The following is a 25,940-nucleotide window of genomic DNA, read 5'->3' as shown; positions in this document are numbered from 1 at the left end:
AGCACCTCTAGATTTGACTATAGAGCATGAGTGAAACTGTCCTTCTCTCTGTTTTTTTTGGACCAGGTTCTTATCCACGCCTGTCTCTGAGTTTCAAACTCAAGAGGAACATTGGTTACTTCATCCTGCAGACCTACATGCCCTCAATCCTAATCACCATCCTGTCCTGGGTATCCTTCTGGATCAACTACGATGCTTCTGCTGCCCGTGTGGCTTTAGGTGGGACATCTGATCAAGTGATGTGTGTGTTGACTAACTGCATACCCTCTATATGCGAGTTGAGTTGCTGGAGATGTTTGCTGGGCTCATGGTGACCACTCTGTACTATATCTTTATTCTCTATGCTCAGGGCTATGGTGGTTCTTAGGATTTCTGGTACTTGTTTTACAGCCTCTCATTGCAGTTGAGTAATACATCAGTGACTGTGATTTCGCCAAGACTTGTTTCTGTTTCAACATCCTTGTTGGTTCTGGAACAACATTCCTATTGAGTGCTGCAGTGATGATGTTTTTTTTGTGTTTTTTTTTGTCACCCTGGTTCCCTCAACTAAAAACCAATTGGATTGGATTATTGCAGAAAATAAGCTCTGTGACTAACAAAAGTCTATGATTCTTTCACATTTAGTTAATCATGATAATCTTCAAAAATTAGCATTTTGAATTTTGAAGCTAAACATATATAAATGAACTACATCACAGTCTGATGGCTTTCAGACAACTCTTTCAGTCTTTATTTAAAAACATTTTCCATGAAAGTTTAAAGTGTAATAGTTTGTCAGAGTGTGATTATAAACATAATGAGGCTGTAAAAGCGGCTTTATTTCAGGCATTTAACTAACAACCCATTAAAAAACCCATTGACTTCGGGACGATGGAATCGGAAGTGCTAAAATGCTAACTCGTTTCTGGGATTTAGGAGTCATGCTTGCAGCACTCTATTAACAAATCTGATTTTAGGTTCCATTTGTAGTCAAATGTGGGATATTCCTACTTGATGATGTCTCAGATTTCCAGAGGTGTTCCATTTACTCCCCACTCAAAAGATGACGTACAGGGAAACAAAAAACCAGTAGAGAATAAGTGATGATACGCATTCATTTTGCAGGTGTGAGATTTCCTGCACATCTTTCTTTTCAAACACTTGCTAAATAGGTTACATCTTATAATGTTGGAGCTTTGACTCACTGATTCTTTGCATTTGCTCAAATGTCATTACTTTCTACATACTCCAGAGTGGCGTCATATTTGTGTGACGTCAAGCTAGTTTAATAGTTTGTAGCCAGATTTTTAACTGACGGCTCTATAGTCGCTTCAGTTGGCCAAGGACCGCCCACTTAACTCTTTCCCCGCCAGCTTTTTTTTATCATTTTAATAAAGGTTTCATGGCCCCCTGAGATTTTTTTTTGTATGAATATCTGAACATGTATATCAAAAGAAAGAACAGAGCCTCTGATTTAAAACAAAAAACCCTGTTTTATTTTAACTTCATGGATTGTTTTTTACTTGAATGTGGGTGTTTCAGCAAAAAAAAATCTCCAAAAGCTAAGAAAATTATGTTTTCTTCTAAGACAACAGTACTTTTATCGCTGGTTTCTGCACCTTTTTGATCTGGAGATTTTCTACTCTTACAGAAGATGCGATTAGCGCTTCCTATTGTATAACCGGGTCAATGACGTGACGGGTCATTTTTTTGTCCAAAGGCCTTAATAATAATAAAAAAAACAAATATATAACATCCAAAGTATGTAAGGTAGTACAACTTGATCTCTTTTACTGAATCCAAAAGGTTTTAATTATATTTTACTACATATAAAGGTATTTTAAAGATTTTGAAGTGTCAAAAGGTCATTCGGTAAAACCGATATAGTAAATATTTAAATGGAATAATATTGTTTTTAATAACTAAAGGAACTACAATAATACAAATATAAAGCAGATAAGGCTCTTTTTTTTACATTTCTCCTTTTCTCCTTTCCCTGTGCAATGTTTTACTTGAATATGTTGGAGTGTTTAGAGTAGTCCAATAAATGATTACATTTATGAGATCAGTGATAATTTCTTCTGTGGTACACACTATATACTATCTCAACATCAATGTCAAATCAGTTTTTAACTTTCAAATCAGTGGTTAAACCGAATGACTTTTTTGGTGACAAATTTTTTCCATCTTGTAAAAAATGACAAAAAACAGTGTTAATTGATTGTACAAACCACAAAATCTTATTGTTAACACCTAGGTAAACTAAAAAATGGTTTCAAATATAGTTATCTCTCCATTCTATTTTTTTACACTTTTAAAAACCTTATTCGTCAATGACCCAACCGTATAACTTTTTTGTATGATGGAGAAGCATTGACTTATAAATGATGGAAAATTCCATCAATGGCGGGGAAAGAGTTCCTACTTAGGAAGAGGTTGTCTGTAAAGCGACCAATAACTGTTCATTTGTTCAACATCATGTTTAGGTGTGGTTAAAGGTCACTTCAATAACAATAGAGTGTAACCATACATCATTACTTAAAGATTGGCATCAAAATTACAGTCGTCATTAAATAGGTTTGTGTCCTATCTTCCCTATTGTGACTTATATTCGAGTGAAACAGCTTCTCGAACGAGCGGGACTTGATTTTGCCCATGGGGAAATTGATTGGATGGTTGTGGTTTGCTATTGGTGGATCTGATGTGAGTGACAGGTTGTCCCGCCCTCGCGCCAGTAAACACATCATCAGAGAAGAGATATTGCTTCAAGAGGGAGTGAAAGGTAGAGATTACGAGGCACATGAATTTTAAAAACATGATGTGCTCAGATAAATCATCCATAATAAATACTGCAATATTCCATACATAAATAATTTTGATATCATGGTGGCTTAAAAGGAAATAATGGTGCAACATTCTCAATTCTCAAAAAAAAAAAAAAAACACGAGAAATTAGTTGGAGATGTCTGTGATTTTGTTTTGTTTTAATGCACCTAAAACAAATAAGCACTGATTATTTCAATGGCGTTCACTTCGTTAAAAGCCATCAGACGCTCCTGGACCCGGTCCACGTATGTTTGAAGCACATCTTTACACATTTTAGTGTCTACAAGTTATTTAGGTGATTAAGGGTGTGTTCACACTTGTAGTTCACTTAATTTGTTTGGTCCGGACCAAAAAAAAACCCATTTAGTCCTGGTACGCTTAGTGTTCACATTGGCATTTTAACACCAAACCTAAAGATACCGAACCTAAAGGCATCCAAACCAATGCTGAGTGCTGGGATAAATGTGCTCGTTGTATGTTGCATCGTGTTTTGACCAGCTGAGAACTCGTGAAGAGCTTCTAAGATCTGCTGAGGAGACGCGGTTATGATGCCTGTACTGAACTGTGATGGGCAATATAACGACTATGAGGAGAAAAAACAGGCATGCTTGAGTATTCTGTCCTTTTTAGGGTCGTATCTTGCGACATCATGTCCAGCTTTTGGTTTGTTTCCATGTCTTTGGTCCGTGTTGTGTTCATATATCATTCGAACCACACCAGAGTTCGCTTGGAAGTGGACAGAGACTCATCTTTTCAGGTTTGGTGCGCACCAGGATTCAGATGGCAGCATTCACACCTATTTAAATTGACAGAGCACTAACAGAGCAATCGCACCAGGCTTTAATTGAACCAAACATGTCAAGTGTGAACACGCACTAAAAATACACTTACTTAGTGAGCGCTGATTTGTTTCCTGGCAAACCATTACACGCCGCCACACACCAGGCTCCCGGGGATCAGGTAGAAGTTTGCCAATCAGATTTACACTTCTGACTTTTCGTGAAAGTGTTTTTCCAGTTTACTGTGCATCAGGCGTTCCATGTTGGCAAGAATGTTGTTCCAGGATCGACAAAGATACTGATACAGAAACATGTCTTGGCAAAATCAAGGTGACCTTAATACAAATGTTCCCAGGACGAGAATTGCTCAGAGGTTGTTCTTTCATTGCTCAAGAGACCTAGACCTACTGGGGTCCTTTTGTTTCTTTTAAGTATCAACTCAATATTTGTTGAGAAGAATGTAGAGAAAAATGTTTGAATGCATATCGATAGACACAGATCTTTGATAGACCTGCAAATCTGATGACAGTTTGAGACATTATCTCTTCAGAAGCTCGAGAGGAGACAAATGAGATTACCAAGATCTTTTTTAATTTCCATCTCCAAACTAGTGAGACACTGCGGTTGCGCTTTCCTTCGTGCAGTACCTGCCTGTGCTCCAAAAGAGGAAGCTCAAATTGCAAATGAAATTGTATGATGCTTGGACTCAAGTGGGTCTTAAATCTGCCTCACTCCAATGAAGATGCTGCGCTGCCAGTGCTCCCCTCCCTCCCGCTCCAAACTCTATTAGAAGCGCTCTGTAGCCTCTCCCGATCTGCGCTGATGTATTACTGCTGATTAAGCTGACAAACTTTCCTCCGGTCGGTCTTTACTGACGTGTTTTATGTCCAGGGCCATGTTCCTGCCATTATGACAAAATGGCTTCTTCTGATGTTGATACTGGGGGGGGGGGGGACGGGGAGAATAGATCACTGATGATAGGAAGGCCGGGCCTTTTGTGTTTGGGTGAACTTGTCAGAATTAATCTGTCTGCAGTGAGGGGCATGTGACAAGGAAACACATGTCTCAACCCTGCTGTATTGTTTAAACAGAAATACAGCATCTCTATTACAGACTTGACAGCTCTTTCTCTATCTCCTTCCTTCTCTCTCTCTTTTCGAAATGAATTGCTTGAGCTTTCTTCAGTGAACGTGTGCTAAAGCTTAATGTGTGAAACCAGAGATGATGCCGAACAAATTAAACATTTGGGAATATGGGGAAAATGCTGATGAATTGTTTTTGACTAATTTGGCACATGGTTAGAGGTGAGCTTAGAGGTGGAAATCCATCATATAACAAGATTTTGACATTTTCTTAAGAAAATGTCATTGGTGCTTGCCTGTGCAAAAGTCACCACCATGATGGGGGTCTAGGTGGTTTTTTGCATTGCTGTGTTCTGGGTATTTGCTAGACTGTTTTAGCTTGTTGCTAGGGTGTTCTGAGTGGTTGCTAGGCAGCTGCTTACTTGCTCAAGTCAAAAGAGCCCAGTCTCAAATCTCTGGTCTATTCTGGTCTCTAGATGCCCTACCGTTATCTAAGGTTTGGGGACAGTAATATATTTTTTTTAAATAAAGGAGGCCTTTTATTCAGCAGGGATGCATTAAATTAACAGCAAAATATTTATAATCTTACAAAAAAATGCTGTTTATTTTAACTTTCTATTCTTCAAAGAATCTATCAGGTGAATATCTTAAGTCACATGATTTGAGGAATCACTGATGTGGCGAAACATTGCGTGCCGAAATTTAAACAGGATCGAACAAACCCCTAAACCCAAGTATTAATCTTCGTCATGTAACTCGTCCCGCAATGTTCGTACCACATGAGTGCTACCTGAAATCATCCTTTGTTGAAATCCATAACCCTGTGTAGGATGTGAATATAGTGCCCCTGAACACATCTCTAGTGCCCTGTTCACACCTGGTGTTAAGATGTGTTTTGTTCGATCGGATCACAAGTAGAAGAGGTGGACACATTACGTTTAATCCACATCTTTTGTCCACTTTCAACCACTTCTGTCCTGATTTCTTCGAGGAGAAGGTAAACGTATGGGCTTTTTCAGATCTTTCGATCTGACGGACGAAATAAGCTCATGCAATTTACATATGAACGCGCCCGGAGGCGACAGAAAAACATATGGAGAACATCAGCCTTGCTTCTTGTTTCTTTGACAGCTACAAGACCAAGCCGAACGCTGTGAGTGTGCGTTAGAAATCAGGAATGCAGGAATCAAGTTTTTCATCTTCAAACATCTGGGTCTTCAGGCGACACACAGTTTAAATCCCGTCTGGCTAGCGCGCTTCCTGTAATGTTTGCGCAGAAGGTCAGTAGTCGTAAAGTAGGCGGCCTTTTGTGGCTGTTCGAACACATTCGACCACATGAGCGTTTACCCTACGAAAGCAAGCCGGTCTAATGCGTTTTCAACTACCTCTGAAAGTGCTTGAAAGTGGACAAGCTCAAAACGTTTTAGACCCCGTTTACACCGCCTACTTGTGATCCGATCGACCAAAACGAATCTTAATGCCAGGTGTAAACAGGGCCTAAGTATCTATCTTAATGCTTCTCTCTGGGAGTGCTGTAGCTTGCAGCACATCATTTCAGTTTGCATTTGCATTAGCGCATTGTGTTCAAGTTTATTGTCGTCAAAGTTTGCATAATGGTTTCAAGTTTGAAGATGACACATGAATAACCTCTGTAATTGCTTAGTTGGCAGCTCCTACTCAGTACTTGCTGGATAATTACGTCTCTTGTTATATAAAGCTGCAATTGACTTGAGCTTCACAGTACTGTGCTTAATTACCCTTGAACACTTTCTTTGAACTCCAGGTATCACCACCGTGCTGACCATGACCACCATTAATACTCACTTGCGAGAGACCCTTCCCAAGATTCCCTATGTGAAAGCCATAGACATGTACCTGATGGGCTGCTTTGTCTTTGTGTTCCTGGCGCTGCTGGAGTACGCCTTCGTCAATTATATCTTCTTCGGGAGAGGCCCTCAGCGGCAGAAGAAGGCGGCGGAAAAAGCCGCCACGGCCAACAATGAGAAACTCAGAAACGACCCCAACAAGGTACTGCCGAGCTGACCGCACACACACACGCCGTGCATCATTAGGGTTTGTTGAAAAAAGGCCTCTGGTCAGTAGGTGGTCAGTTCTCTGAGGTAATATGTTGTGACTTCTATCAGTGTCCTTTCAGGGTCAGTGGTCTTTGGAGATTGCTAAAACAACGGATGTATAGCTGTATTTTTTTCCACTGGCATAAGCTTGTTCACCAACCACAAGCTAATGGGCTTTTACGCTCAGAAACATGTGATGAAATATCCGGGAGATCTGCGCAGACTTTTGTTAGCTGTAAACAACAGACACGCTCGCTCATGCCGGGCCGGCCGCGTCCGAGCTCGTGGCTGGCGGAGCCTCTAGGGCTTTCCTTCTAATCTCATTGAAAGAGTTGTGTCTCTCTCTTGAGTGCGGCCGACCTCTATAACAGTGCTGATTTTGTATGCTTGCAGTGGTTGGTGGGAAGTGTAGTTCAGAGAGACGATGCTCTCTATGCCAGAATGAAACAGAGGGAAATTGACGGGTATGACTCGATGTGGGATCCGATCTTTGCGGAGGATGCAGCATTAGGACTAGGCGATCAAAGACTTAAGGTACTGAATATTTGACCTGAAGTCAAAAAAATGCAATGGCTCTGCATCGATAACCAACCAGAAGTAAACATACCCAAGCTCTTTTTGTTTGATTATTATTTCTGTTATTCCTTTAGAGTAATGATGGTAGCCATCATCATTTCCACCATTACGTTGTCCTGCCCTTTTTTCAGTTACTGTTTGCACCCGAGCCTTTTCCCAAACGCCCATTCCTGTTTGATCGGCGAGCGTGGCGTTTTGAGCAGCGTACGCTTGTTAGCATAAAAGCCCATTCACACCAAGCATAATGCTAAGTTTTAATAATAGTTTATATTCTCATTATATGAGAATAGGAAAGTTAACACCACAGATGTAACGATAACAACACACAGGAACTATAAATAATTGTAGTCACTTTCAGAAGTGATGAACGATAAAGACATCCAATCAGAATCCAACAGACTTTAAAGAGACAGATGGCAAAACTGCAGCGTCCCTTGATGTGGATGGTAATATAGTTATCGTTATATAGTAGATGTCTTTATATTTATCGTTCTTGGTGTGAATGGGTCTTAACTGTCTGGAAATTTAGAGTGCAGAGTTTGATTTTGGGGTCATTTTTAGCACAAAATAAGTTTAAAATAGCCAAGATTATTATCTAAATGTAAAACCTAAGTGGCCAATTGTTAATAAACTGCAGATATATGTATATGATATAATATAATTCAAAGCAAATGAGGTCTAAAATGTAAAAAATTAAGTGAAAACTTCTGTTACACCATATTTAGAAAAGTCTATTTTCAAGGTTATCGGTAGATTTTTTTAAACAGCACAAAGGGGAACTAACACTTAATCTGTCGAATAGGCATTACTCAGTCTCAATGAAATCAAAATGATTAGAATATACTAATAAATCGCATTCTCACTAGCCAAAGGCAACATTTGTTACTCTGTACAGTAGCATTAGCAATTAGCAAACCGCATTAGCAATGTTTACGTCTCAAGGGCAGCTTTTGCCGGATAATTTTGATGATCAGTGAGCAGCTTAAAATATATTAATGCCTAAAATTACACTTTAAAATTAACACTTGTAACAATGTAACCGTAAAAACATTGTTTTAGTATGGTTATCGTGGAAAGTGAAAGCAACCAAATGCTTTCCTTCCCGCCCCGGCCTTTCCTTTCCTCCATCTCTGCAACCTGATTCCTCACTGTTGATCTAGACTTTTGCCTTCATGTTTTTGCCTTTTTTTTATTTGCATTTATTTGGCTTATTTATATGCAGACAGAATTTTAACCATGTTATGGTTGAAATTCGGAAATAACTCTGGATATTATTGCCTGAAAAGCTTTATTCACAGCTTACTATGAGTGCAGTGTAACTATCGCTGATGATTCATTTACTCTATAGTATATTTGCCAACTATGGTTGTACTGCATTCATCATAGTTTTAAAGGGACAGTCCACTTCTTTTCAACATCTAGTTCATGATATCCATCATTGTACATCATTCCAACTTATGGAAAAACAGCATTAGCCTGCGGTCTGTGATTCAAAAAAGAAGACGTTCAGGAAGTAAAGGCGGCTTCCAGTTACATCAAGAGTTTTGAAAATGTCTTACCCACAGATCTCAGAAAAATGCTGGTTTTGCACATATAAAGGGCTCCTTAGCATGACTTCAATAACGTGCCATTGGAAGACAGTGATTGATATTTAGACCTGATTCTACAATGTTCCTTCTCTCCACAGATGACCGCTGATGACATTCGGCTGACCACGGTAGAGATGAAGAACGAAATGGGGCCGTCCGATCTGTCCAGGGGTCTTGGCGACCCGCGCAACACCATGCTAGCCTACGACAGCTCTACCCTGCAGTACCGCCGGGCGGCCATGGCTCGGCAAAACTACGGCCACAGCGCCCTGGAGCGCCACGCCACCCAGAAGAAAAGCAGGCTCAGGAGACGGGCTTCCCAGCTCAAGGTCAACATCCCAGACCTGTCCGATGTCAACTCCATCGACAAGTGGTCGAGAATGATCTTCCCCACCGTTTTTTCCTTCTTCAACGTAGTTTACTGGCTTTACTACGTCCATTAAAAGGATCCGGAGAGCGGAACGGACCAAAAAAGAAAACAAAGAAGAGTAAAAAAGAGAATAAAACAATACACCTTTTGCTGATTTATTTCAAATATATAGTGGAAAGACTAAGGAAAGACAGTCAAAGTAAAAAAAAAAAAACATCAGGATGGACTCTCTTTCGATTTTTTTGGACATAAACATTGAGGAAACACATCGGCGGCGTAACTGGAGAAAAAACATGCAGTACAGGGCTTGTTCCAGAGTTTCAATATACCACTTATATTTGTCATATGTAGATTACTCTGTGGATCAAATATTTATGCTTGTCTTTGCATATATTTTAGGGATTTGTTTTTTGGGTTAGTATATATGTTTACTTCGTAGCCAACTGCATCCAAGAAAGCTTTACAAACGGAGTCGGTCTTGAAAGTCTATTTTCCTATAGTTAAGCTGTATATCAGATATCTTTTAAAAGCATGCTTTGGTTTGTTTTCTTTATCTCTTGCAGAGAGCTGGAGCACAATGCATTTTCATTTGACACTTTAAAGGTTCTTCTGTTCTTTCAAATGAGTTTGCAGGGTGCAATGCAAAGACGCTGTCAGGAAGCCATACAGGGTATTTTCAAAACAGGTCCTTTTACTATTGTTTTTTTCGTCTTCTTCTTCTTCTTCTTCTTCTTTTTTTGATGTTGGGCCAACAAGGAAACTCAGCCCTATTAAAACGAAGGTTTTATCTGATGCAGGGGAAATACGCACAGGCTGGGCCACGACGAAGGACATATGTGGAAAGGACGGACTGCCATGGACCATTACCCTGGTGGTTGGACTCACTGTCCACTCCAGCTGTGTCAACAGTACCTTGGCCGTGTAAATGCTAAACAGTCCTCATCTCTACACTGTATAAACTTTGTGTGGTGAGCCGCTGGGGAGGGGACACGGCTGCTGAACATCTCTCAAGTGTTTTTCAATACATAGGTGTATTGGATGAGGCCAGTTAACCTCAACGAAGAAAGACGCAATATATCTGTAAACCATTAACACTATCGATAGATATAAGTTGAAAACTAGTAGCTGATATTACATCATGGTAAAAAAAAAAAGAAAAAAGAAACTTTCTGATTCAATAGTTATAATATCAGATGTTAATGTTATGGTTCATTATTTAAACGTATTTTTTGGTGTATTAGATTTCTTAATGTTGAAGACTTTGGTTGAAGAAAAAAATCTTGCTTCTTAAAAATTGGGCAAAGGATCTGAATCTTTTTCAAAGGCCTCAAAGTGTACCAGTTGAATTTAAGCAAGAAACCGATCATTGCTACTCTCAAATTTATGGTAACTATCACTTCAGTTGACTAACAATATGTGAAGGATCTGGATCATACAATCAAGGCATCTGTCAGGCAATTTTGTATAAAATCCTGTAAATTATAATGATATTTCATAATGACCTGTAAATATATATATTGTGTAATGATTGTCAACAATAATGAAAATGTATCTAAATTAAATTATTAAAGCTTAACGAAGCTTATATCTCTTAAACCATTATCTTACAGAATTTTCCTTATCGTTTAACGGCGGCTTCAGTCAGAAAGGCTCCAGTTGGAATTATTACCTTTACAGGTAACACGAGTTACGTAATCAGATTACTTTTTCAGGTAACAAGTAATGCATTACTTTTAAATTCACAACAAGTTACTTTGTTTTCCCATTAATGCGCTGTGTGAACATGATGGTTTTGCAGCTAAATGTGGACATCCATTTACTCATCTCACTTCCACAAAAACAGATTCAGTATTCCTCAATATGTGAAATGATTATTACACAAACACAAATTAAATGTTAAATGACACAAATATACTTTATGTACTTAATCTCACTTTATTAACCAACGTCTTTGCTGCTGAACTTCAATGATCCGATTCAACCATACTAAAAGGCTAAAATGACTAGTTATACAACACATTTGTGTTTCCTCTACTATCCAGAACTGCAGCACAACTGAAATGTTTGTTTGAGCTGCGCCTTCTACTGTACAGACGTGAATTTGCATTTCCTTTTTTAATTTGCACTTTTTGTATGAAAAGGCCTTTACATTTTCCAAAAATCGAACTTTTTTTAGTTAATAAATAACATACAACCCCAGGTGAGAAAAAGTAACTCAAATGTAACATTACTTTCCATAAAAAGTAACTAGTTACTTTTTTAGGGAGTGATGCAATATTGTAATGCATTACTTTTAAAAGTAACCATCCCCAAAACTGCTGGTTTACTAATAGTGCACACTATATATTGTATACTGCCTACTATTTTTCTAAATTCAGTGAAACAGCTGACAGTATTCAACTATAAACATTTCAACATTGTACTGTATGCTTCATTGTTGTCACTTGACTTCTTCACATTGCACATTGAGTGGTGTCTAGATATCATTATTTAGCATTTTCAATTGAATTATGATTCATTAAAATAAAACAATTTAGCGTTTTTTTTTTTTTTTTTACAGTTTTTTTTGGTCATATTCAAGTCTTTCCTTGACGAGATGTTAAAATCACAGTTGTAATTATTTCTGGTCACACTAAATATGTAATTATTTCATTTGTCACACTAAAAAGGAAAGTCAAGTTGAGTACTTTGCATTATTCTGTACGCGTTTTGGCGGATGTATGGGGAACCAATTGCACACAGTATGCCTTCTATGTACTTCAGAAATAGTACGAGTATTATGGTAGTGTACTATTCTGAACATATCCACCAGCTCATTAGATTAAGCAGAAGAACAATATTGAATTTGTTCTCAGTCATGTTGTGCGTTTAATCCCATTGTAGGCCAGTTGGGACGTGTACATGATTGCGTTGCTCACAGTTCATTATCTCTGGTTTGTTTGAAATATGGATTTTGCTAACACAGCACAGGACTAATATCTTTATGGATCCCTGGAAAATGATGAGCACTTTAATAACTTTGGAAGATTTTCAATAGCCCTTCAATGTGCGTTGACGTATTACGCTTAAATTACCATAAATCCATGTGAGCTCCATACAAAGGAGAGGAGAAGATTAAGATGTGTTATTGTCGCCAGGTGATTGAGAGACTGGGGTGTGTGTGCTTCAGGAGCGAGTGGAGTAGGGAGTTGTGCTCACGCTATGACTGACTGGGTGCCAGAATGCATAATGGACGAAAACACTCCTCTGATAGACAGAAAGGGGGGGTGGAAATGCAGTTCTCATGGGCAATGGAGGCTGCCACAGGGGACATTAAGGCAGAAAGGCATGAACGTTTCAATACACTATGGACTCGGTGTAAAAGAATGGCCCTGTAGGCCAAAGGAACAGCTAAATGAAAGCTAGGCGGAAATAGAGATCAGAAATAAAGATTTTTCACCTCAACAGAACCCTTACTGACTCACAAACATGCATGAATTTTTAAAATGGTGATTTCCAGGCCTGGAGAAACTAAAAAGTCAAGGGAATGTCTATAGTGAAAATACATTTTGTAGTTAGGCTTATAGCTTTAAAGAATTAGTTTGTGAATATATAAAATGATTTTTAAAACAATTTTACAGTAATGGATGTCCAATACCTTTTTGTGAAAGGAATCACTGTTATATGTTTTTATTATCAATTTATTCTCTCAGTGCTTGTAAAGTGGAAAATTCAGTTCTGTCATGACAACTCAGAGTGTTTGGCATGGTAATGGATATGACAATATTGAAATGTTTGGTCTTTCCTGAATAGATCTGCTACGCTGCTGCTGCTGTTGTTTATTGCTGCTGCTGAGCAAGTACGGTACTTGCTACTGCCAATAGATACACAACACTCTGCAGTGAACAAGTAAGACATGCTGCTGCTGTACAATATAGTATACCTGAATTGCCCATTGCAGATCTATACAGGTGGAGCTGGGGACGGTGGAGGGTTTCTGAAAGTGCTATGCAAATGCAGACCAAGTATCTGAAGGTTGAGCTGCGAGCTCATTGGCTGCTGATACAGCAGGAACCAATCAGCTGTGCCCTATATGAATGATGCGATTACAAGCAGATTGAGTTAAGGACCGATCAGCCTGCGCCATCTAGTGTTTCATGACAGAACTTTGTTTTTGTTTTGAGACTATGAATATGCTCACTTAAAGGGATAGTTCACTTTGAAATTAATTTTTGATATGTTTTAGCTTACCTCAAGGGCATCCAAGATGTAGGTGTCTTTGTTTCCGCAGTAGTTTCAATTTTGATATTTTTGGGTCAAACCGTTCTTGTCTGTCAGTCATATAATGCAGGTCTATGGTCACTGGCTCAAAACACAAGCACAGAATCCAAATTAAAACAATTCCCCATCGTCCAAATGAAACAATTCCCCATCATAAGTACACATTGATGGCCTAAGACACGAAACGAGCGGTTTGTGTGAGAAAACGAGCAGTATTTATATCGTTGTTATCTCTTGAAAACAGCACACGTCCAAATGATCTGACGGCGCGGGCTGGTATAGATGTATACACTAGATGTCGCCTTGGCTACTGCAGTTCATTGGAACGAAACCGTAGCCAAGCGACATCTAGTGTATATATCTATACCCGCCCGCTGGCGGGTATAGATGTATACACTAGATGTCGCCTTCGCTACTGCAGTTCATTGGAACGAAACCATAGCCAAGGTGACATCTATGTATATATCTATACCCGCCCGCGCCGTCAGATCATTTGGACGTGTGCTGTTTTCAAGAGATAACAACAATATAAATACTGTTCGTTTTCTCACACAAACCGCTCGTTTCGTGTCTTAGGCCATCAATGTGTACTTATGATGGGGAATTGTTTCATTTGGACGTGGGGAATTGTTTTAATTTGGACTCTGTGCTTGAGTTTTGAGACAGTGACCACAGACCTGCATTATATGACTGACAGACAAGAACGGTTTGACCTAAAAATATCAAAATTGAAACTACTGCGGAAACAAAGACACCTACATCTTGGATGCCCTTGAGGTAAGCTAAAACAAATCAAAAATTAATTTCAAAGTGAACTATCCCTTTAATTAAATTTTTTTTTTTTAACTGTAAATGTCCAGATTGTACAATGTTAACAACCCTTGCTATATATATAATTTTATTTATATTATTTGTAAAGATGGAGATAAAAACATACAAAGAAACATTTTGGTATAGGATTTACTTTGAAACTTCACTCCGAAATTTCTAGATTTTTTTTTACAATTATTACACCGAAATAACATTTTGAAGTAGAAAGACTGAAAAAGTATTCCAATGATCTTTGCTTTGTTTACGACTCACTGAAAATCAGTTTTTACAGTGTATTTCCGCATTCAGTCATCCATGGTTTTACTCCTGAGGATTAAATTCCTCTGTCTTAATAGCCCTGAAGCTAACTATGTTAAAGAACTCCACCTGCACAAAGCAGCCGCACAGCCATACTCAATGTCAAGTGTAGTTGCCATGGAGATCTCTCTGCCAGGAAGTGAGAGAACAAGCTGGCTGTCTTAAAGACAGGGTTGCACGTTCACCCCTAGAGTTGGCAGTCAGTGTGACGGGAGCTGCGGTAATTAAATAGTAAAAGTCTGCACACGGGCCAGCGAGAGGAAGACTGTCACGTCTGAACCGCTGCCACAGCGGGACCATCATCACAGACTGTGCTCAGACGACTTAGTCTTCTCAAAACACAGCATTTTAGTCAAAGTAGCTGATGTGACTCCTGTGACTTTCTCTTTAATATCTCAATTGTGTCTCTTAGAAAGTAATGATTCTCCTGCTTCTCATATTTTTTTCACCAGAGAAAAGATCCCATTAATCTCCCACTTGTCTAGTGATTTATATTTCATACAGTGTGCAAAGAGACCCAGGTTTAAGCCCTGAGCAGATATATATTATTTTTAATAAACCAAGCAAAATATCAGCTGAACTTGGCAGCCAGCATTATTATTTAAAATGGCAGATTTAACACTTTGTCCTGTAATAACTATGTTTGTTTTCCATGAGAACAAGTAATCTAGACCCATAATAATAATAATATATACACATACATACACTACCGTTCAAAAGTCTCCCGTGAGTAAGATTATTATTTTAAAGAAATTATTACTTTTATTCTGCAGGGATGCATTAAACTGATCAAAAGTGACGTAAAGACATTTATAACGTTACAAAAGATTTCTATTTCAAATAAATGTTGCGTTCTTTCGAACTTTATATTCATCAAAGAATCCTGAACAATGTATCACGTGTACACCTCTCTCTCTCTCTCTCTCTCTCTCTCTCTTGTGATAATTAATCAAAATAAATGCTATAATTCATTCATTCAAATAAATGCAGTCTTACCACACTACTTTATCTCTGTGTCTGGTTCAAACTGTACAGAAAGCTAGATCTAACGAGCCATAACTGATGAAAATAACCGTAAATTTGATCCTTCTGGTCAAATATGGCGCTGAAAACCTAAGTTGTCAATGCTGGCAAATGACCATGGTATAAGCAGGATAATCCACTCCGCTTTGCGTCAAGTGGTTCTTTGCCTCCACGTCATAGCTGTAGATTACCCTTACATACAGTGTGAATAGGTATTACATATCTCATTTATTTATCTTAGATAAGTAGTAAGAATACTGTAAATAAGTAATAATGCATAAATAATAATAAGTACTGTCATCAAACATCAAATAATTATGTTTTTCCTCAAGTCAAATTAGATAGCACCAACCTCATGGATAGATAGCCACCCTAACCCCATTGCTGTGCATTACTGTGTCAGGCTGGCTGGGATGCTCGTTCAAACAGAGCAATGGCAGAGTCACAGTATTCACACAGGGATTAAAAAATAAACAAAGACATTTGCTTTACTGTTTCAATCCCCTCTTTTTCTTACCACAAGGACCATTTGGAATTCCTAAAGACAAAGAGGTGTTGATAGTGATCAAGGCTTGTAGGTCAAGACGTGTGTACATGGAGGGTCTGCTAATTGTCACAACTTTAGTACAGTGGGGGAAGTTGAAATCTTCTGATTGGTCAGTTTGAATGTCTCACATTTGGTTTTCAGTCACATGGGCAAGGAAGGGATAAAAGAAGTTTGTAACTATTCTTTTCACTGGCTCTTCTTTCCTTCTGGGTCCCTTTCTTAGGGCACTCTTCCTTTGCTTCCTCTTTGTCTCTTTCTTTCTACACTTTCTCTCTCTCGCTCTTTCTCTCTTCCTATCTCTCAGGTAACATTCTACATATATGCTGGGTACGATTAATGGTATAAGTTTTTATCATCTCATACATTTAATTTGTTTTAAGTGATAGTGAAAGTAATGCATTAAAATATTGTGATACTCTCTAAAAAGTAACTAATAACATTACTTAGTTACTTTTTATGGAAAGTAATGCGTTACGTTACTTTTGCATTAGTTTTCCTCATTTAAGCAGGGGTTGCTGGTTTGACTTTTAATAACAAAAAGTTCTATTTCTGGCAAATGTAAAGGCCCTTTCTCACCAAAAGTAAAATAAATAAGCCTCAGGCTGAAGGAAATGCAAATTCCTGCCTGTACAGTAGAGGGCGCAACTCAAACAAAGCTAGATCACAGGACACAGGAGAAGAAAGTTCAACACTTACTGCAGCAATAAAACAACAACAAATGAATGTGTAGAACTACAATAACTATCATGTTCACACGGCGAACACAACGCCTCTGCACTTATGAACGATTTCTCTCAACATGGGGACAGGAGAGCTGTCAATCAATTAATGGGAAAATAAAGTAACTTGCGTTACTTATTTTAAAAAGTAACTCTGATGTTTTGTTGTAAATTTAAAAGTAATGCCTTAGTAATCTGATTACGTAACTCACGTTACTTGTAATGCGTTACCCCCAACACTGTTTAAGTGTAACCATAGCCACATATTGTCATTAAACATTTTCAATGAAAAATGATGTGCTAACTAGTGTTTTGATTCAGTATTAACATTAAGGTGTTACATATTGCAATACAATATCGTCACTAAAGCAACGCTCTACCACATATTTTGCTATTATAACTGTGCTTAATTCCGTAGCAGTGGGTGGTAATAGACAAGAAATGTACAGTTTTACACCATCTTGCTGATAACGTTTCTTTAGTCATTCGGCAATCCTGCAGATAATCCTGGCACATAACTGAGCTGTCTCCTGGGTTAAGAAAGCGCAACCTCTGAGCAATAATATTTTCCTCAGGGAAGATAGAAATGCACATGAGACCTATAAGCAAACATAACAAAAACATGGGAAAACAAGAGGCCCTTCAACACACAACATCGTACTGGCTTATATATAGCATTTAAAGCAAGATCTCGTTCCCTCCCCTTTTCGTTCTTTTCTTTTCCTCTCTGAAAGGGCCCTAGTGTTGTTGAGATGCGAGAGGGTTGAAAAAAAAGAAGAGCAGAATAACCAGATGCTTTCCTCTCTTCAATGCTTCTGTGCCACTGGAGGAATTAAGGATTCACAGATCTTTGTCCTATTTGTCAGGAAGTGGAAAGATGGAAGAGAGGGGAAGGAAACAGAGAAAGAGAGAGGGATGGAGGGATGGAGGGAGAGGGGTGATGCTCTACTATAACAGCTGCTCCACCGCGCTGCACGAAACAAGAGGGCCAGGCATCCTGGGACGAGGCAGCCGTACGCTCCACTACTGAACCTCTGCTTTCATCAGACTTACACAACACATGGTGCGCTGCAGGGCCATGTCAGCTAGTGACAGCTGCAGAATGGGCTCTCTCTCTCTCTCTGTGTGTGTGCGCTGCTATACTTGCACCGAGACAGATATATGAGCTCACTCCTTTTAATCACAGTATGGTATTTATATATTAGTCACTTAACATGAATGAGGTAGCTTGAGGTGCAGTGATTATATAGCAAGTTGCTGGATTTTCAACGCTTGGGTTCATGTAGGCTTGATTCCTCGCAGAGAAAAGGTGCGGTCACATTTAGCGTTGTTCAGGTGAAATCCGGTCATTTTTATTGGGAATCCATGTGATTTAGGAATTTTGAGTTAGGGCGAAAGTCAGTCATCCGGAATAGAAAGCTGCTTGTGATTTGAAAGTGACTTTTGTGTGAGCTGACTGATGAGCCACAACTTTAAAACCACCTGCCTATTATCCTGTAGGTCCCACTTGTGCTGTTAAAACAGATCTAATGTGTTGAGGCATGGACTCCACAAGACCTCTGAGCATGTCCTGTGGTTTTTGGCATCAAGACATTAGCAGCAGATCCTTCAAATCCTGCAAGTTGGATGGATCGGATTTGTTGGTCCAACACATCCCATAAATGCTTAATGGATTGAGATTGGGGAATCTGGAGGCCAAGGAAACACCTTGAACTCTCTGTCATGTTCCTCAAACCATTCCATTCCAGTTTTTCGGTGTGGAAGGCTGCATTATCCTGCTGAAAGAGGCCTCTGCCATCAGGGAACATCATTGTCATGAAGGGGTGTACATGGTCTGCAACAATCTTTAGGTAGGTGGTATTTGACAAAGTAACATCCACATGAATGCCAGGACCCAATGTTTCCCGGCAGGACATTGCATAGAGCATCACTCCCTCCACCGACCTGCCTTCTTCCCATAGGGCAGCATTACATTTGCTAGCAGTCTGAGCTACATTAGCTCTTCTGTGTAATAGGACCAGACGGGCTAGTCTTCGCTCCCCATGTGCATCAATGAGACTTGGACACTCATGACCCTGATGCTGGTTCACCGGTTGTCCTTCCTTTCACTTTTGGTAGGTACTAACCAGGGCTGCACGATTAATTGAAATGAAAACGCACACGATTTGGTAAAGGCTGCGATTATTTTATGCGCAGCTTGTCAGTGAAGCACGGCTCTCGCGCGACCCGCAGAAGTAGATAATGCATGTCATTCCAGGAAATCCCTATGGGCATCATAATATTGCTGTAGCTGAATGAACAGAACCGGGTGTTCATTGGGACCGAGAAGTGTTTTGGAGATGCTCTGACTCAGTTGTCTAGCCATCACTATTTGGTCTTTGTCAGAGTCATTCAGATCTTGGCCATTTTACCTGCTTCCAACACATGAAATTCAAGAACTGACTGTTCACTTGCTGCCTAGTATATCTCACCCCTTGAAAGGTGCCATTGTTACTGTGGTATAAATTCCCCTACACACCTGACTAAAGCATCTCCTACTTGACACCCAAGCGTAGAGTTACCTAATCAATGCTTACAAATGTATCCTCTAGTGCATCTCCTGATCGATGTCTTGCTGAGTCGGATGACGTCTCGCCCCTTATGAACACTATCACTTGGGAATAAGGTCTCTAGTGCTCCACTAACCTGCTGTGCAGCCGACAGACAGACTCCAGACAATGCCTTTCAATATGTTTTAATCACGGCCGGGAGGATCTCTGACGAATTTCAGAGAGAATCCATAAAGAGTACAACAGTTTTTATAGAATAGGAGCATGGCAAATGTGACATGATTCATTACATAATTTTCTCCAATATGATTTGTTCTTCACATGTATAACTCTCTGTTACTAGGTAAAAGCAAATTTAGATTCCTTGATACTTCAGCTTGTTGTTGGGGTCATGAAGTTGGATAACAAAACTAGACGGCTGTCTAGTGCCGTTTCCCCTTTTGTTATATTCAGACACACCTTGTCCCAAGTGTTGGGGACTTAGTATTCAAAAGCACATACATGTTATTCCTTCAAGAAAAAGAATCCTCCACATTACAAAATAATCAGTGTCATTGATGTGGCTGATCAGTGTACATCACAACACTACTGACAATAGGCAAAATATATATTTTTGTGTGTGAAATTTTGCAGAAATGTAGCTAATGTGACTGCACCTAAAGGTGTAATTTTTTGAACGCTCCCATATACACTGTCTATAGACCTTATGCGCCAGGGGCCGTATTCACAAAGCATTTTATCTTACCACTAGGAGTACTCCTAAATTGCACTAAAAGATTTTAGCTAGGAGTTTTCTCTTAAAAGTTATTCACAACGCCTTTCAGATCTACTCTTAGTAAAGAAAAATGACAACTCCTAAACTAAGAGTGAGTCTTCGTTGCTATGGATGACATCATTACTCAAGCACGAGCTTGACTGAAGTGACCACCTTGATTGGCTGATGATTGTAACGCGGAAATTATTCCAAACACCTCCCCTACGATGATGAGTGACAGGTGACAGGTCTCATTAAGCGTGCGCTTCACAAGTAGTGCGAAGGACGGAAGATGATGAATAACTGAATAAATAGCCTAAATGAATAAAGAGTAAGGCAAAACAAATAGCCTAGTAGCCTAATGAAACATATGGATTGATGCAATATCTTTGCAACATTATTGAATTAATCTGTCACTATATGCCTCTGTCTACGTTTGCAAAGAGAAGAACATTTTAATTTGATTCACAATGAAACGTTACAATTAGTTTACATCCAATGAGTAGCCTAGTTTTGGTTGTTGTTGGTGGCGTTATTGCATTATGCCTACAATGCAAAATTGTTCCCTCGCGATTGGAAGCTCCTGTAGCCGCCGCGTACGCATTTCAAAACATCGCAACGTGAAATGCCACAAAAAGGGGTTTGTGAATAGGTATTACTGAGTTAGGAGTCCTCTCGACTGCTTTTAAGCTGTCCCAGGCTTAGGTGCTACTTTTAGGGCTAAAATGCTTCGTGAATTACTCTTAGTCAAAAAAATTAGGAGTCCTAAAGTTACGAGTGACACGCCCATTATTTTTAGGAGTTGCTCCTAAATTCGCCAGTTAGGAGCTACTTTTAGCCTTAAAATTCTTTGTGAATACGACCCCTGAGAAACAAGTGTGCAGCTTTTTTAGAATTTTGTGTTTGAACTTCAGTTTTTGCAGTAGCTCTACATTTCTATGGCATCGCTGTCAAAGAGGAATTAGCTGGTGAAGTGGATTTACTTTTTGTAGAGTTAACAAAAGTTATCATGAGCATTGTAATGTTTGAAGCGGATGTCATATGTTAGTAAACCGAGAGGATTTTAAAAGGAGCGGTTATTTCATAAATCCATAAGACCTGTGGAAATACAAACCGGAAGACAAGAACACAACAAGCGCAGCGATGAAAGGGGGTGGGGCTACATAAGGTCTATACTTACCCACAGTTCAGTAGTTGTTCTTGATCAGGCATCATCACCATTGCTCATACTTTGAACATACCCATAAGTCCAAATATTAGGCCTAAACTTTGCTAACATGTCCCATATATTTGTGTCACAGATTGCATTAAATTGGTGCACAGTTGCTTTTCTAGTAACACTTTTCAATAAGGTCTCATTAGTGATCAGGGGCCGTATTCACAAAGCATTTTATCTTACCACTAGGAGTACTCCTAAATCGCACTAAAAGATTTTAGCTAGGAGTTTTCTCTTAAAAGTTATTCACAACGCCTTTCAGACCTACTCTTAGTAAAGAAAAATGACAACTCCTAAACTAAGAGTGAGTCTTCGTTGCTATGGATGACGTCATTACTCATGCACGAGCTTGACTGAAGTGACCACCTTGATTGGCTGATGATTGTAACGCGGGAATGATTCCAAACACCTCCCGTACGATGATGAGTGACAGGTGACAGGTCTGAGAATGCGTGCGCTACACAAGTAGTGCGAAGGACGGAAGATGATGAATAACTGAATAAAAAGCCTAAATGAATAAATAGTAAGGCAAAACAAATAGCCTAGTAGCCTAATGAAACATATGGATTGATGCAATATCTTTGCAACATTATTGAATTAATCTGTCACTATATGCCTCTGCCTACATTTGCAAAGTGTACAAAGTTACAATTAATTTACATGCAATGAGTAGCCTAGTTTTGGTTGTTGTTGGTGGCGTTATTGCATCCCTAGTTATGCCTACAATGCTAAATTGTTCCCTCGCGATTGGAAGCTCCTGTAGCCGCCGCGTACGCATTTCAAAACATCGCAACGTGAAATGCCACAAAAAGCGGTGTGTGAATAGGTCTTAGCAGAGAATGTCTAATAAGGCGGGAAGTTTCACTCTCAGTACACTTCCGGCTTCTGAACTGGTTGCAGTTCCACTCTGATTCCATATGAGGGCGCTCACAGGACGAGTGCAGAATGAATGGAGGTCTATGGCGCTATACCAACCAAAATCCACTTTTCTCAGGATATAATTTTTTGTCTAGTAATTTGAATGTTGTATTCGAAAGGAGATGCAAAGAAATTACACATTGCTGGGTGTTAGATTTTTTAGAGTCAATTATTTGCTTTAAAAAGTCTTTTAAAGTGTCAATGACGTCATACACATCGTACGACCAGAGATACTGCTTTACGGCAATCCTTCAGTCACTTTGGTGCTTTCGCGCTCTGCACTTTGTTTTCTCTGGAGGCATCGACAATACAGCTGACACAGGTAAATACACGTGCTAGAAGAGTTTTTGTTTTGTTTGTTTCTGGTCCCGCTTTGGATGCCACGATGACATCAAGCGGTATCTCTGGTCGTAATCAGTCCTTCACTGACCAATCAGCGTTCATTAGCAGAATGCTAGCGTGTTATGGGCAACAACAACTCAACCTGTAAGAAATCGAAAGGACATAAGTACTCGTTCATTCAACTTTCGACCTATAACCCATGTTGAACTTGCAAAATCTACACTCAAATGTGAGATTTCTCAACGGCAATCGGGTGAAAGAGACACATTTAGCCGTCTAGCCCCATAGACTCCCATTCATTTTGCACTCATGGCGAGCGCCCCCAGTGGAACTCTGGTGGAACTACAACCAAAATTCGGTACAATAGGACTTAATAGGGAGTGGGCAGGCTCTCCGTAGACGGGCTCTGGTCTTAGTGAGTTAGGAGTCCTCTCGACTTCTTTTAAGCTGTCCCAGGCTTACGTGCTACTTTTAGGGCTAAAATGCTTCGTGAATTACTCTTAGTCAAAAAAATTAGGAGTCCTAAAGTTACGAGTGACACGCCCATTATTTTTAGGAGTTGCTCCTAAATTCGCCAGTTAGGAGCTACTTTTAGCCTTAAAATTCTTTGTGAATACGGCCCCAGTAGTTAGTAATTCAATGAGAAATACATTTGTTACAGTATTTATTAATCTTTGTTAATGTTAGTTAATAAAAATACAACTGTTCATTGTTAGTTCATGTTAGAGCAAGTTTATTAGTATAAAATGATATTAACAGATACATGGCTTTAATAATGTATTAGGAAATGCTGAAATTAACATTAAAATATTTTTCTTTGTTAGTTCATGTAAATTAAAGCAATTAAAGGGTTAGTTCACCCAAAAAAAGAAAATTCTGTCATTAATTACCCTGATGTTGTTTCAAACCCGTGAGGAATTCGTTCATCTTCGGAACACAAATGAAAATCTTTCTGATGAAATCAGAGAGATTTCTGTCTCTACATTGACAGCTACACAACTACCACTTTAAATACCCAGAAAGGTATTAAATACATTATTAAAGTTATCCATGTGACTTGGTTTAAAATCAATTTTATGAAGCAACGTTTGCTTTGTTTGCGCAAAAGAAACTTTATTTACAAAATATGCATTTTGTGGTACTCTCATGAATGCGCATTGGAGATTAATATTTGGTTAATAAAGTGATAAATTATGTTTTTTTGCTAAATAAAATTGAGGTTAAACCACTGGAGTCACATGGACTACTTTAATGATGTCTTTACTACCTTTCTGGGCATTGAAAGTGGTAGTTGTGTAGCTGTCAATGAAGGGACAGAAATCTCTCAGATTTCATTAAAAAGATTTTCATTTGTGTTTCGAAGATGAACAAAAGTCTTACAGGACTGAAATGACATGAGGGTGAGTAATGTTTAATTTTTGGGTGAACTAACCCTTTAACTAATGGAAACAAATGAAATCTAATTGTGAAGTTTTAACCCTGCATAGCAATGCACTTGAAGCCACTCAGAACACTTTAGCAACCACATAGCAATGCATGTCAGAAAAAATCTAGTTCTCTTTAAATTTTCATCCGTCACTTCTCTCTTGATGTAAGACTTGACAAACCTCATCATTATCACACATGTAATGTATAGATGTTTTGTATTAGTATGGGCCGAGTGGAGGTGATGATAGACAGGATTGTATTTTTGTACTCGTGTCAGGTGAAGTGACACATAGGTCTTAAAAATACTGCAGGAAATGATGACATCCGCCTGCAAACAAGTTTGTCTTCATTGCATGAGCACGACATCACTGACTGGCTTAATCCTCAAAATACACAGCTAGAAAAAGGTTTAGACATTTCATTCTTTATCGTGGCTATTTTCCACATTTTATAATCATAGTAAAGTCATTGAAGTATGAAACGAAAATGGAATTATGTGGATAATGTAGCGCTCAAAAATGTTAAACAAGCTTTTGAGTAGGTACTTATTTTGAATAAGCAATTACTTCACGACCAAAAAAAAAAAAAGTATGTTCTATGTAGTATGAATATAATCTGGACGTACTACATTCGCCATGTTGTTATTATCATGTGACCTACCAGCGTCAGTTACATTGCTTCACTTCCGTTCACAAATCCTCTCCCGTATCCTCATGGGATAGTAAAGTGTCCATCATATGCATACTTCAGAATCTCACCGGAAGTAGTGGGTCATCCGGGTACTTTTTGCCTACTCTTTTATGATTCTTTTGTCACATACTGTTTTTCGCCCACTATATAGTAGGGAAGTATGCGATTTCAGATGCAGCCACTCTTTCTCTAACCAGCATCACAAGGTGCATCCTGGGATGCATTTGAAACAGCACTGAAAGAGTTCACATGAAGACTAGAGTTTGTTTTTTTTCCTTCACTTTCTACAATTACATTCCTCAACTAAAAAAAAAAAAATATATATATTAAAAATGATTGTTTTGAAAAGTAATCCATTTTGTACCAAAAGATACAAAGCGGTCACTGTGGTGGTACACTTTAGGTACTATTATGTACCTTTAAGGTATTTATTTGCACCCTTCAGGGGTTAAAAGACGTACACTTTTTGAAAAGATACCACCCCAGTGACAGCTTTTGTACCTTTTTTAAAAATCCAATTTCAAGCATTTAAGCATAAATCTTCAGAACAAATCATTTTTATAATTTTCCTTTTAACTTAATTAACAAAATGTTCAGGCTTCTGACCGGTAATGTGAACACTGTGTCTGCAGTGAACATGCACTATTATTTATGCGGATGACTGCAGTGAGCTTGAGTATATCCTGCTCAGAGCTTTGATTAATGTAATTGGGTCACTGGGGTGCCGTTGTGTCTTTGAATCTTTATTTCCAGCTTTGATTCTGACGCTGTATCTGTGGCATTCGGTGCACTGACAGCATACCTTCACCTCAGACAGGTGTTTGTTCCCATAGAGGGCGGTCAGGGGAGTTTAACAGGTGTAGTCTCAACCCACAGATTCTTGCTCTCTATCTCTCTTTCGCTTTCTGACTCACTCTCTCTTTCTTTTTCTCCGCATTTCTCACTCGTACAGGTGATGTGAGAGGCATAAAGGGCAGCTTCTTATAAATTTTGGTAGCTGTGCAGGAGGACCCCCCCAAAACTGCAGGATTCATATTAAAGCTCCAGATCTAAGTGTCATGCAGGGCAGGTTTATTTTGGCTGAGACATC

General features: G+C 39.0%; 1 protein-coding gene across 3 annotated transcripts in view; it reads left to right on the top strand.

The window, feature by feature from the left end:
• The window catches only part of gabrb2a (gamma-aminobutyric acid type A receptor subunit beta2a), a 44,028-nt gene extending 34,536 nt beyond the window's left edge, over positions 1-9,492 (top strand). For 2 of the 3 annotated variants that reach the window (XM_084431174.1, XM_084431172.1), the window contains exons 7-10: positions 67-219; positions 6,450-6,694; positions 7,135-7,275; positions 9,005-9,492. In XM_084431174.1, coding sequence (XP_084287300.1) covers positions 67-219; positions 6,450-6,694; positions 7,135-7,275; positions 9,005-9,349 — 884 coding nt within the window. In that variant the 3' untranslated portion in view covers positions 9,350-9,492. The remainder of the gene's footprint in view (positions 1-66; positions 220-6,449; positions 6,695-7,134; positions 7,276-9,004) is intronic. The other variant, XM_084431173.1, reaches the window with a different exon arrangement.
• Positions 9,493-25,940: the final 16,448 nt, after the last annotated feature.

The sequence above is a fragment of the Rutilus rutilus genome (genome assembly GCF_951802725.1).
Source record: "Rutilus rutilus genome assembly, chromosome: 14".
Classification (NCBI taxonomy): domain Eukaryota; kingdom Metazoa; phylum Chordata; class Actinopteri; order Cypriniformes; family Leuciscidae; genus Rutilus; species Rutilus rutilus.
This window is presented reverse-complemented; position numbering and strand designations above follow the sequence as displayed.